The following is a 14,541-nucleotide window of genomic DNA, read 5'->3' as shown; positions in this document are numbered from 1 at the left end:
CTTGAGGGAAAAAGAAAGGGCTGAGACAAAGAATTAGGTGGTGTCCTTCTTGTTATGTTTGACTTCCAAGCAAAAAGAAGAAGCAAGGCCGAGAGATGTATTGAGAGTGGAGTGTTAGGTTGGTCAAAAATAATGAACTTCCAAATGACAAGCAAGGTGCATGGAAATAACATGATGAATTTTTTACCAAAATGAATAGACAGGTCCAATGGGAATTGAGTGTAAAAATGGATTAATAGTGGTTTTGGTAGGGGAGATGATTAAAATGTGTAAGTTTAGTCATGATTTGATTTTGATTTTTTTCATAATTTTCTTTTCTTAAAATAAACATACAAAAATGAGAATATACATTAAAATGCAAGAAAATAAATGACTCATCAAATAGAAAATATTCAAGAAAACATAAAAGTTTGGCAAAATTTTGGTGTCTACAGTACCTGCACCAGCCCTCTCATCATTTAATATATCTTAAAGATAATTTATATTAATTTAGTTTAATACTTTACATATTCATCTAAAATTCAAAATCTAATCCTTCAAGTATAATAAAAAGAGTGTTGTTCACTGTAGCAGGCTCTCTTTTTGACAAGTGGCTTGCTACTTATTTGACACTTGGCTGGATTTTTTAATAAGGGAAACAATGGAACGGAGGCATACAAGAAATCAATGGAACTAGCAAGTAAGACATTACATTGCCCATTACATTGTAATAGAACCAACGGGACCCATTACATTGCAATAGAACCTCTGTTATATGGCCCATTTCATTGTAAACACTTAAGACAAACAAGAAACCAGTCGTATCTCTTCTTTTCTTCTTCTTCGGGTGAAAGTACCAGCAAATACTCTTCCCTTCCTATAGCAGAGATGGTTCCTTCACATGCTTATTGTACTTGGAAGCATGGAAGGCCTGAAATCCCTCAGAGATTAGGTGTCTTGTTTTTCCCCAAAATTCAGGGATTTTTCCCCAGAAAAGTGGCCAACCGTTTGATTTCATTCATTTGTATTGGAATTGGTTTTGCAGCCATCCAATTTTCCCATGAACACCATAATTCTAAATCATATTTTCAGGGATTTGATGTGATAGACATTAAGTGAGTAGTAATTTAGGTTTTTAGGTTTTAAAAAGGAAAAGAAAGAGAAGTGCCCATATAAAGGGTGTATTTCTTTCTCTGAAGACCTTGCGCTTGGAAGGGAGCTTCTTCTGCCTCTAGCTTTGGTAAGGGTCCTTTTCATTTGTAAATTAGATTCTATTTTTTCCCCTAAATATGTGTAGTCATATGTGGTAAAGATATTAAAATTAGTAGATTTTTGGCTAAATGTTTCTCTTGGTTTATTCATGTAAAAATTTCGGCAAATATTACATATTAGAATAAGACATTAATCGGTTTATTAAATCATGTTGTGATCTATAAACTTTTTGTTAAATCATGTTGTGACCATCCGAAAGAAATTGGAACATTTTATGTAAATTCATAAAAACTTTCACCAAAAAAACATTTTTATTAAATCATGTTGTGAAAAACTTTGTCATACTCCACTGTGAAGAATTTGGACTCGGAACAATTCATTCTAATACTTCACTTAATCAAGTTTATTCTTCTTTTCTTTTTCCTATTTAATTTGTATTGCTTGCATTCTTTTTTGCTCCTTTTGCAATTGTGCTTGGGTTAGCTGCTCAATTAGCTTTCTGAATTTTCATTTTCGGTCAATTTAGATCATTTGACTATGTTTTTACTAGTAGTAAAACTTAACAGAATAGTAAATGGATCAATAATGAGAGTTATAAGACCATCATTTATTAATTTGGTTGATTTTCTTCTCACAATGTGCTTACTTTACTTGAAAACATATTTTTATACTTCTAGATTATAACTAAACAATAAGTTTTATGGAGCTATGAAAACGATGTCTAGCACTGCTATTGTAATTCTTCAGTTTTTTTTTTCATTGTGAATCTTTATTCTTCCTTTTCTTATACTGATTTTGCTTTTTTTTTTTGGCCTATGCTTACAAAATGTCGACCTGTTTCTTCAACTGAAGCTGGCTATTCTATTTGGTGTGCATCTTTTGCTCTAACAAGTTGGCATATTCAGTTCTCAGGTTTGTCTAAGAAACTAAATTTTGTGCTGTTTTTTTTTGTCCAAGGGATTTGGATTTTATTGGCTGTTGATTATATTATAGGTTGTGTGTCTCATGTTAAAAAGTTTTAAGCTTCAGGCATATTAATTGCTATCTATTTCATTTTTACATGATTGTGAGATACATGATGTAGTTAATGGTTTTCTTTCTGTTATGAGAGTAAAAGTCTTCACATGATGAGAATGAATGTCTGTTCCATATAGAATGCCTTGGATAGTAATCTTCTTTTTTTGTCATGGACTCTGTGATCAAAGAAAATTGTGATAATGTTCCTACTGTGATTTCTTAGTTTGATGTGGGTCAAATGATAAGGAAAAAGATTGCAGAAAAGATGCAATTCTTAGATGGAAAAAGAAACGATTAGATAGAGCAATAAAACGTTATAGTGTAGGAACTTTGCCTTCTGCTATTACGTCTTCCTCGCCACCTGTAAATTTGAGTAATATGCAAATGTGTATGCCTGCACTATTCCAGTTTACAAGGAGGCACACTTCCAACCTGACAGAGTATCCTACACAAATGAGTGTGAGATCACAGGCCAAAACATCTCAAACAAACCAACTTTTTGAGGTAGCCTCTGTAGAAAATCATATTGTAGACCTTGCTAAGATTGTGACTGAGCCTTCTATTGTTCAGTCTCTTCCCAGGTTGTCTTTATTCGATATAAATTCAAATAGTACGCAAACTGGTATGGATGTGTTATTTGAATTTGCAAATAGCTAAAGCGTAACTTTGAGACATCATCGGAAAGAGAAAGCTCTTGCATTGAAAGTTCAGAGATCTCAGAAAAAACATTCAAGTCAACAAGAATGTATGAGATCACAGATTATAGGGCCTCTTCCAAATGTCTCTAAATCTGTTCAGCCTCTAATACCGGATTTTGTTAACACATTTTAGCTACCAAATGCAAACTTGAATAGTTTGCAATCATGTATGTCTATCCCGTCGGAATTTTCAGTAGCTGAATCTTCCACCTATAGAAATCGACGAAAACAGAGAGTGCTTAAGATGACAGCCAAAAAAACTAAGCAAAATCAGCTGGATCAAGCACAGAATATAGGATTTGAGAGTTTGCAACCTCTCATAAGTACAATTGAATAGCATAATCCTGAGGGTGTTGAGATTTTAAATCAGTCTAATCAAGTTGTTCACCAATTACAATCGAATGCGTCTCAGCTTTCAGGTACTTAATATAGCACTGCTTATTAATATAGTTCTTCCCATCAAGTAACTGATTTTATATATCTTCAAAACTCTTTCTATCTTCTTAGAACAGTATAACCAGTTTTTTCCTTTACTTGAAATCAGTGATTTTTTTTCCATTTTTTAAAATTTAAAATTTACTTTTTCTACTATAAATTATTTGTTCTAAATGCATGAATTTAAACCCTTTTTCATGTATCATGTAAATTTTTCCATTTTTTAAAATGCATAGGCCTTTCACATTCACATGATAACAAACATTTTTAACTTTAAATTGAATATTGAAAACCATTTTTTTCCAATTATTTAATTTATCTAATTCAAGTGGCTGATATTGGACTCTACTTTACAGGTATACTTGAACAAAATCAAGGGAAAACTAAGAGAAAACGTACAAGTCTTTTAACATTTACATTATTAAATGACTTGGGTATTTTATATTCTATTATTGTTTATTAAACAAGTTAAGTCATTTAAAATCGATCTTTTATTGATCATAGGAAGAGTTCAAAAAAAGGGCGAGACCTGTTAGATTGCATTCCAGGTGCGGCAAGCATTCTTCCAAAACAACCAGATTGCCCACATTGTGGTGCAAATTTTTTTTTCCATGAAACAGCCAACTTTTGCTATTCAAATGGAGACACAGTGTTAGCTAGCAACCCAATTCCAGCTCCTTTAAAAGAGCTATTAACTTCATCTTCAGAAAAGGCAAAATTATTTAGAATATGTATAAGAACAATTAACAACATTTTTGCTTTCACTTCTTTTGGAGTTAAGTGCGAGAAGAATCTAGCAAAGAGAAATAAAGGTGTCTATACATTTAGGATTTAGGGGCAAATTTATCACTTCATTAGTGACCTAGAGGCCTCAAAAAATTTGCAGTTGTATTTTCATGATACTGAAAATGAGCTGACAAATCGTTTAAATGCATGTCCAAGGCTAACAGAAAGTATTATCCAGAAGGTTATGAATATCCTTGAACACAATCCATATGCTCGATTTTTTCGTGGTTTAAGAGAAGTTCATAATCTTGATACTTATCGTATTGTCTTGAGAACGCTGCCTGTTGTAGACCAAAGGGTATTTAACAAACCTACGGTCTCCCAAATTGCTGCATTGTGGGTTGAAGGAGAAGAAAATGGGGAAACAAGCCTGAGAGATATTCGAGTCCATACTCATGGTGGTCATTGTCACAGTATAGAATATTACTATGGCTGTTATGACCCCTTGCAGTACCCTCTTCTTTTTCCTTTTGGTGAACTTGGTTGGCATCAAGAAATCCAAAAAAAAGGAAAAAAGGTCTACAAGAAAAAGACTCGAAATAAGAATTCTGAAAGTTCAATTTCCCCAATGCTTGCTGCTACTGCTGAAGAACTATTACAGATGGAACAAGATGGTAGGTGCAGCCAATCTTATTCATCTATTTGTAGTTCAGTTCAGCATAGTAAATTAACTAATTATTCTGTAATTTGTCTACCAGCAATGGCGAAGATTGATAATGATCCAAATTTTGTTTCTGTGAGAGAGTATTATGCTTATAAGTTCTAGATAAGGGATAATGATGAGTCTTTTTTGTTTCATTTTGCTAGATTAATTCAGCAATTTATAGTGGATATGTATGTTAAGCTTGAATCTCAAAGACTAGATTTTTATAGATCACAACAAGAGGAAATAAGGAGAGAGTTTTTGCAAGGAATACAAAACTTTGTGGCTGCTGGTGAAACACAGGCAGCAAATATTGGCCAGAGAATTTTTTTACCAACAAGCTTTATTGGAGGGCCAAGAAATATGAGAAGGAAATACATAGATGCAATGACCTTGGTCCAAAAATTTGGCAAACCAGATATCTTCTTGACCATGACTTGCAATCCTAATTGGCCAGAAATAAAAAAAACACCTAATTGAAAAGGAAGAAGCACAGAATCGACCTGATTTGATTGTAAGAGTCTTTCGTGCTAAACTTGAAGAATTAAAAAATGAAATCCTAAAGAAAAGTATTTTTGGTGAAGTGGCAGTCTATACATATGTTGTAGAGGTTCAAAAAAGAGGCTTGCCACATGCACACTTCCTCTTAATTTTGAAATCTCAACATAAAATGTTCAGACTTGAAGAGTATGATAAAATTGTGAGCGCTGAGATTCCAGACAAAGTGAAATACCCACACTTATATAGAATGGTTAAAAAACACATGATGTATGGTTCATGTGGTGTTTTAAATCCATCAAGTATGTGTATGACAAAGAATGGCAAGCGTGGGCATTCCTATCCAAAGGATTTTTGTGAGGAAACAACCCAGACTATTAATTCTTATCTAGTATATAGACGAAGTAATAATGGTGTTAGAGTCAAAGTTAGACAGCATTACTTGGATAATAGATGGGTTGTTCCCTATAATGCCTATTTACTGGCTAAATTTGATTGTCACATTAATGTTGAAATTTGTTCAACAATTTAGGCTGTTAAATACATCTATAAATACATTTTCAAAGGACATGATAGAATCAGTTTTCATGTTAATTCCGATAATCCAAACAGCCATATTGATGAAATCCAGCAGTATCGGGCAGCTCATTGGGTCTCACCACCTGAGGCTGGATGGAGACTTTTTTGTTTTGCTATGGGCGAAATAAAACCTGCAATAATTCATTTGCAACTTCACCTAGAAAACTATCAGCCTATAAGTTTCAAAAAGCATCAAAATTTGACCAATGTTGTGAGCAATCCAAGAAACAAAAAGACAATGCTCACTGAAGTCTTCTACATGAATAGAACAGATTCAGAAGCTTCGACTTTGAATTGTACATATTCTGAATTTCTAGACCATTTTGTTTGGCTTCCTGATAAGAAACGTTGGAAAATGAGAGGTCGAGGAAGAATAAATGCAGTCCATCCGACTGAAGGAGAGAGGTACTACCTTAGGCTTCTTTTAACAAAAGTCCGTGCTCTGAAGTCCTTCAAAGACTTGAAGACTTATAACGGAGTATAGGTTAGAACCTTTCGTGAAGCAGCACTTTTAAGAGGGTTGCTTCAAGATGATAACAGCCAAGAACATTGTCTTGAAGAGGCTTCTCTCTTTCATATGTCTTATGAATTGAGAAGACTTTTTGCAACCCTTTTGGTATATTCCTGTCCTAACATTCCCAAACAATTATGGTTAAATTTGAGGCTGTAATGTTGAAGGATTTTCTAAGGTGTTCAGATTTGACTCCTAGAGAGGTCAGGAAAAAGGTACTGCAATAAATAAGTGGTTTTCTTGAATCAATGGGAAAAGTATAGCTTCATTTGGATTGGTTCCGAATGATCTATCATCCTTTTGATGTTGAGAACCAAACAAGGGAATTGTTACCTGAAAGAAGAATAACAGTTCGTGAAGAAGATCTGAATGCAATTTCTTTGCTTAATGAAAAACAAAGGCATGCATTTGAGATCATATCTCACCGCGTATATGAGAACAAAAGTGGGGCCTTTTTTGTAGATGGCCCTGGAGGCACTGGAAAATCATTTCTCTATAGAGCGTTGCTAGCTGATGTAAGGTCTAAAGGGTATTTAGCACTAGCAACAGCCACTACAGGAATTGCTGCTTCTATACTACCAGGAGGTAGGACTGCCCATTCACGATTTAAAATCCCAATTGATCTTTTAGAAGGCAGAGCATGTAGAGTTAGCAAACAAAGCAGCCCGGCAGCAATGATTAGAGAATCCAAACTCATTATCTGGGATGAGGCTCCTATGTCAAAAAGATCTGCAATTGAAGCATTAAATGATCTATTGCAAGATCTTATGAACTCATCAGAAATATTTGGTGGAAAAGTTGTCGTCTTTGGTGGCGACTTTAGACAAACATTGCCAATTGTTCGTAGAGGAAATCAATCTGAGACTATTAATGCTTGCATAATAAATTCTCCTCTATGGCCTTCTCTTGAAAAATTGCAGTTAACAGAGAATATGAGGACTCGATTAGACCCCTCATTTACTAATTATTTATTGAGAGTTGGCAATGGAACTGAAAAATCCCAAGATGATAGCTACATAAAGATTCGCTCTTCAATTTTGCTTGAAAATAGTGAGGCTGATTCTGCACTAGATAATTTGATAAATTTAGTATACCCCAATATCATAACTGGATCATTAGATGCTAACACTCCAGTCAACCAAGCAATTCTGTCCACAAAAAATAATTTTGTTGATGAGGTGAATGACATTCTCATTAGCAAATTTCCAGGTGAAGCAGTAGAATATCTTAGTTTTGATGAAACCTTAAATCCAAATCATCAGGGAGTGTATGAGGACTTTTTGAATTCTCTTTCCCCAAGTGGACTTCTACCACATAGGCTGATCTTGAAGGTTAATGCACCAATAATCTTGCTAAGAAATTTAGATCCCACTGAAGACCTTTGTAATGGGACAAGATTAATATGCAGGAATTTGAGCCGAATGTTATTCATGCTCAAATAGTTGTAGGTGATTTTGCTGGAAAAGATGTTTTCATCCATAGAATTCCGTTAGAACCTCCCACTGAGGAGCAATACCCTGTCCCATATAAGAGAACTCAGTTTCCAATCCATTTGTGCTTTGCAATGACAGTTAACAAAGCTCAAGGACAAACATTAGATTTTGTAAGTATTTATTTAAGAGAACCTATTTATGTGGCGTTATCACGTGCAAGAACAGCTTCACAAGTCAAGTTACTCATTAAGCCTCCATTTTTTTATAAATCCAGAATAAATCAGACAAAAAATATTGTATATAGAGAAGTTCTTGAAGCTTCTCAATTAGCTGTTCTCTTGAAGCTTCTCAATTAGCTGTCAAGTAAATGAACATTCTTCTGCTATTTCTTCAATTTTTAATTAATCCTATCATAATTGTACTATATATTTAGAATCAATTTCATCTTTTTGTACCATTTATAGATAAGCATGGCAAGACGCTACCTTCCAGTGAATGAGGTCGTTGAGGGAGTAAAAGGATGGACAGTATTGGCTCAGGTTGTTCAGAGAGGATATGTTCAGTTGAGTCGATGAGCAAGGCCTGTGAACTACCACCATTTCCTTCTGACAGATTCTGAGGTAACCAAAAAAATAAAGATATTCCTTCAATTTTTGCATATATCTTTGACTCTTTTACAAATTTACAGCTTTTCTTCTTTATGATGCAACAGGGAACAAAGGTTTCAACAGTCATCTATGGCAATGATATCCGTTTTTTTGCTGCCATGTTGATGCCATTCAGGAGATACTATATCTCCAGTGTAGCTCTTCGAAAAGTAGAATCAAGGTATAAGGTCAGTGACGACCCATATTCTTGGGTAATCCATAACAGAACGTTGGTTGAGGAGTATGTTGAGCAGGTTCCGCCGGTTATTCCGTGTCATTTTGAGCTCACAGCATTTGAAAACTTATTCAGATTTGCTGACACAGAAAATTTGCAAAGTAAGTTCATGCTTTATCTTAGATAATCCCAATGTATTCCTTATGTTATTTTCAGCTTATCCTTAGATTGAAATATTCTTTTGAATAATAGATATCCAGGGTATTGTCGTGCATGCTTTTCCTTCAAGGGAACAGGGTCTTGATTCAACGACTAGAGACTTGGTTGTTATTAATCAAGAGTAAGCCAACAGGAACAAAAGAATAGACTTTCAATTTACTAAATAAACTTATTACATTCTTTAATTTTTATCATATTTATTGCCTTTTTAGAAAAAGGCCAATGCTCCTTATTCTGTGGATCGAATTTGAAGCAAATAAAGGAGCACAGCTGGCAAACACTATCACAAACAACAACATCATCATAGCTATGAGAGTCAAAGTAATTACTTTTAACTATAAGTTACAGCTCCCATTGCTCAAGAAATTATTACTACTTTGCCTGCCATACTTCAACTTTAATGAACTAATTATATACTATTTTCTTAGATCTATCTCTAACAACAAGGCTTGCATGTTGTCTGCTGGTGAATCCACCAACTCCTCAAGCCACTGTATTAAGGCAATGGTAAGCATATCATGTTTTATAATTATACATAAAAACTGAAAAATATAACATGTCATATTTATGTTCACAGGTATGATCAGAATCGGCAGGAAATTTTACAACTAATTGAGGAGGCCAGTTACAAAGACTCAACCAAATTGCTGCCTCCGCCCAAAAAATGATGATATCATTAGTGTTGAGAACGCTGTGAGCATGCTGAAAAATGTAAATACAGTCATTTCAGCAACTGACTTATACTATTTTCTTACCTTTTACATTAGTGAAAAATGAATTACTTAACTTTGCATCTAATACAATATAAACTATAGGTCAAGACTGCCTGGATACGAGGAAATACTTCTTTGGCAGCTGAGCAGCGATCTTTCTGGTATGCTGCATGTAGTAACTGTCAAAAAGGCTATAGATGCTAATTTGGAATGGATCATCAGATGTCCATCTTGTAGAGAAGAAAATGCCGTTGAAACCAGGTAAACAAGGCATGCAATTTTACAATAGTGCTCTTAACAATAATTCTGTTTTATTTCATTGATTAGCTATTATTCACTGCTATCATATACTAGATGCCGTATTGGAATTATCATTGATGATGGAACAAGTTCAATGTATGCAGTAGTGTTTGGTACAGATGCTGAAAAACTCATACCATTCACAGCAGTACAACTAAGTGAAGTTGATGAACACGTAAGATGCTGAAAAACTCATACCATTAACATGCAATATCTCTATTTTCTTTTGTGATTGGCCTACAAATCTGGTAATATCCCTCTGGTTATTTTGCTATTCTTTCCAAGGACAAGACTCAATCGTAGTCAAAAAACAAAATTCCTAACTGGAACTAGCTAAAAGTTTCTTTTATCCAGCAATAAGATAGCCCATGTCACCTTCAATCTATGTTACTATTAAGCTTTCTTCTGAAATTGCATCATGTTTACATTTTCTGGTAGTCTATAAAATTTTTTAAAATACAGGGTATTGAACTTTTTTTTTTGTTCATTTGCAAAATATAGGGTGTTGAGGTTTTTTCTGAAATTGCATCTGCAATTGATAACCGTCAAGTCCTATGCTTTGTCTGCCATTTCGATTCAGATTATCAAAGACAGAAAGATGATAAGTATAGCATCGTCAAAATATACACTGCTGAAGAATTGGCTGAAATCAACCCAGCAATCACGCGCACAGCTGCCTCTAATCCTGTGGAAGAGCCTGTTCCAACTGCTCCAACCATAACTGAGAAGCTGACCAACAGCATTGAACAGGTTGACTTAACTGCTCGCTCCACTTTCACTGACCAACCTGCCACTGAAGGGCAATTCTTTAGCCCAACAACAAAAATGATCCTAGATTCAATTGGGCACAAGTCTGATAATGCAGATAAGCCAATCTCTTCAAACATTGCTGCAAAAAGAAGCTTAATTTTTGAAACTCCAATTCCCAGAACTAATGTAACTTCTGCAGAGAAGACAACCATTGAAGTTGTTCCCTCAATTGCTGCAAAAAATGGTCCTGAAGACAACAAGCCTGCATCTTCAAAATCTGCTCATATGAGCCCTCTCAAGAAGCCACGTGAATCTGCAAAATGAAGCAGCCACACAGCTTCATGTCCTCTTTTGTTCATCCTTTTGTTGTTCATCCTTTTGCTCATCATGGATGCTACTGAACTTTTAGCATGCTATCGTTTGCCATCATATTAGAATCCATTAACATTCTCACGATGACTAGAAGTTAATGGATCCTAATAGATGATATTATGTAACTAAAATGAACTTTGAAAAAGACTATTAGCATGCCAATGTATCTCTACTTGGAACTTAATTGTACTGGAAGGTGTGTAACTGCTACTGAAATTGTTGACAACTATCTATGAATGGTAATTATGGTATTATGTACCTATTTTGCAACTAGAATTGTTACATATGCTTTTTCAATGATCAGTATTTTTGGGAGGGCCAGCCTGGTTCCTCTAATTATTATATAAGATCGGGTTGCTTTTTGCTATGGTAGCTTCAAGAGCTACCACGTGGTGCAATGAGAGGTGTGAGGAGCCTTCTTTGTTTCCTTCTTTTGCTTTCAATGCAAATATATAAAATTTTTTCCTCCCCTCTAATTATTATGCAGAGCGAATTAACCAGCCTAGTCAAGGAACATTTAAGTCCATAATGGCTGATTGTTTATTACTTCTTTAGTCAAGAATAAACAATTTATTGAGAAATATTTGATACTAATAAATTTTATCCAAAAAATAAATTTACGAATTATTACTTTGGATAAATGTATAAGCGTAATAGATTTAAGTGCAAGTGCAATGTTAATTATTCAGAGTGCAACCTCATTTATTTTTTTTGTAGTTTTTAAAAATGATTTGGATTTAAGGGAAAAAAAATACAAAAATTAATTTTTTGCAATAAAAGTAGAAACATCATGGAAGAGATTTAAATGGTATGTTAATTATTTGGAAATCAAATATAACTACATCGCCTGGTTGAATGAGCATTTGGTTGAACAACAGCTGAATGCTTATTACTTCTTTAGTCATTAATAAATAATTAATTGAGAAGTATTTGATATTAATTTTTTTGAAAATAAAATTTATGATTTATTACTTCAGATAAATGTATAAGCATAATAGATTTTAGTATAAATGCAAGGTTAATATTCAAAATGCAACCTATTTATTTTGTATATTTTTTTAGAATTATTTATACTTTAAGGGAAAATGAAACACCAAAATCGTTATTTTTTCTAATGAGAGTAGAAACATCATGAGAAGGGGTTTAAATGCTAGGTTAATTATTGACAAAGCATATATAAGTGCATCGCCTACTTCAATTTGTAATTTTTATAAACACTCTCCTTATTCTTTGGGATTATGGACAGGAAGAGATACAAAAAATTAATAAATTTTTCATGATACCGAGAGATTGGATAAGAGATAATTTAACTAATGGCATAGAAATGAAAACAAATACGCCAGTTATGAGCTTTATCTATTTAGAAAGTAATTTTTTAGGTTTTATTTGTCTAGAATTTATTGGAAAAGATATGTTAAAACTTATATTTTTACAGTATGGGGAAAAATATTAAGATGTATAAATCATATCTCTGATAAATATTTAAAAAGAAATATGGAAAAATTATTTTTTGTAGTAGGACTACAAGTGTTGTGCTAGGGAATATATATATAATCTATTTTACATAATTAAAATGAAACAGTCAGTCTAAGAATTATCATTTTTAGCTAAGCCATAGTTAATTACAAAGCAACTTTTAACGTTTTTTTTTATTTGAGTTTTTTCAATTTTTTAAAAATATTTTTGATATCTTGCTTAACTTTGGGCCGTTGGATTTGCAGTGGTTAATTGTTTTCCAATTGTAACCGTGAGATCATTCAATGGTAAAATTTAAACAATCTTTACAAGTCATAGGCCATTGTTTTACTTCCTTCAATCACATGTCATGATTGGATGTTTACTATTTGCTAAGAGTTAGGTTGTCCTTTGTATAAATTTCAACCACTTGATCAATTGTTCTTTGTACTTTTATCATACATTCACCATTAGATCGGACCATGAATCAATGGATGATTTACTTACCATTAACTACTTTTTTAGATGAAATTTTTGACAATAGTAAACAAGAAGGCTACGTTTGAACTTTGATGAAACAGATTAAAGCTTAGAATTTTTTTTTTCCATTTTGTTTGGTCTCAGCTTCCTTCTCGGTAATTTCCGTAAAATAGAGAACACAAGTTCTGCAGCTTCTCCTTTTCCTATTGCTCGGTAACTCTTGTTTGCATTGCTCTTATGTTTAGTTAGTTATCAGTTATTTGGCTTGTAATATGCTTCTTTGCGTGAATGTTTAATGCTTTATTTTTGTGCCTTCTAGCTCATTACTCTGCACCTCGGATTTCCAGATTGTTTACTACCAATGAGTACATTCCAATGGGCACGCACATTCTACCCGTAGAAGTAGATTTTACCCAAAAAAGTCTTATGTTGAGAAACAGACACACAAAGAGAATACAAGAAAAAAAATGAATCCAAAACTAATGAAAATTGTTATAAGCATTTCCCTTATACACACACACACATATATATATATATATTCTACATCAATTAAACTTTTTCTTTTTTAAAATAAGATTATGACCTCTATAAATGAATCTTGTAAACAAATTATAAGCACTCATATTTGGGCGTAATTTTTTTAATGAAATTACTTACTTAGCTCTTAAAATAATATTTTATATATGTATATAAAAATAAAAAATATATGCTATGTGGGTCAGGTTGTGACGACTCGGCCGGACCCTAAGGCAAACTAAATGTGAGGACCCGCATATTTTCCGATTTTTAAACCCCTATTTTTGGCTCATTTAATTATTTATTTGGATTTGCCCTGAATAATATTTTCTAACCTTATTAGACTTAAATACATGGAATTATGACTTCATTATAGTTTTAAAGTGACTCGTTTCAAAAATTAATTTTTGGAAGCTCGATTAATGAAAATAGTGAAAACATGTTTGAAAATTTTAGCCAATTGGGAGTACAATAAGCTTGGAAAATTGGAGACATGTACAATGGTCCTAAAATAGGTAATTTTAGGTTTAAGTACTCAAGTGATAGTTAGTGGTACGATCGTTATAAGAATTTCTCGAAAGTTTCACTCTATCGCGCATAAATTGGAAATATGCGTTTTCACGCGCGCGATTAATTGAGGAACTTTAGACTATTATTTTGGGACAATTAAGAGTGCATAATATTTGTATGAATATAAGTGTACTAGAGGTTTAGTGCACTGGTGAAACAAATGCGAGAGGAATCGAGCGCGAAATGCGCGCAAGTGCGCGCGTAGAAGAGTTGACTTTTGCACCATTTCTAGCCACACAAGTGAAGCTTCCTTAGGAAGCCAAATTTGAACACACTTTCCCTCTCTCATGCTCCATTTCAGCCGGCCATCAAGCTGCAAAAACAACCCAAGACTTCTCAATTTCTCCATCTCCAAATCTTGCACAAATCTTCATCCAATTCACACCAAACTTAAACCACACTTGGCTTAACACTTAAGGATCATTTTGAGCTGCAAAGGGGAGCTGAAAATCACGGTTTTGCTGGAGTAAAGGGGGCTGAAATTCTGCTTGAACATCAAACCAAAGTAAGTGATGATCCACTCTTGAAAACTTGAAGTTTGGAAGTTGTTTTA

The 14,541-nt window shown here is 33.7% G+C and overlaps 1 protein-coding gene across 2 annotated transcripts; it reads left to right on the top strand.

Annotated features, from left to right (window-relative positions):
* Positions 1 to 704: 704 nt before the first annotated feature.
* LOC140009591 (uncharacterized) lies at positions 705 to 11,218 on the top strand. Of its 2 annotated transcripts, XM_072055660.1 has the most exons (11): positions 705 to 1,219; positions 2,044 to 2,103; positions 8,256 to 8,411; positions 8,504 to 8,774; positions 8,866 to 8,953; positions 9,045 to 9,153; positions 9,261 to 9,339; positions 9,410 to 9,543; positions 9,648 to 9,806; positions 9,900 to 10,020; positions 10,347 to 11,218. In XM_072055660.1, coding segments are annotated over exons 8-11 (855 nt in total). In that variant the 5' UTR covers positions 705 to 1,219; positions 2,044 to 2,103; positions 8,256 to 8,411; positions 8,504 to 8,774; positions 8,866 to 8,953; positions 9,045 to 9,153; positions 9,261 to 9,339; positions 9,410 to 9,541; the 3' UTR covers positions 10,920 to 11,218. The 2 variants fall into 2 exon arrangements, with proteins under 2 accessions (XP_071911761.1, XP_071911762.1); XM_072055661.1 differs by lacking the exons at positions 705 to 1,219; positions 2,044 to 2,103; positions 8,256 to 8,411; positions 8,504 to 8,774; positions 8,866 to 8,953 and having other exon boundaries at positions 8,962 to 9,153.
* The last annotated feature ends 3,323 nt before the right edge of the window (positions 11,219 to 14,541 follow it).

This window comes from Coffea arabica, chromosome 6e (genome assembly GCF_036785885.1).
Source record: "Coffea arabica cultivar ET-39 chromosome 6e, Coffea Arabica ET-39 HiFi, whole genome shotgun sequence".
Lineage (NCBI taxonomy): Eukaryota > Viridiplantae > Streptophyta > Magnoliopsida > Gentianales > Rubiaceae > Coffea > Coffea arabica.
Note: the sequence above shows the minus strand (reverse complement) of the source record. Positions and strands in the feature narration are given on the sequence as shown.

Excerpts from the sequence above, each read along its gene's own strand:
- LOC140009591 (XM_072055660.1), top strand. Across the intron at positions 9,807-9,899 it reads GAAAATGCCGTTGAAACCAG|ATGCCGTATTGGAATTATCA; the intron begins GTAAACAAGGCA and ends ATCATATACTAG. Across the intron at positions 10,021-10,346 it reads TAAGTGAAGTTGATGAACAC|GGTGTTGAGGTTTTTTCTGA; the intron begins GTAAGATGCTGA and ends TGCAAAATATAG.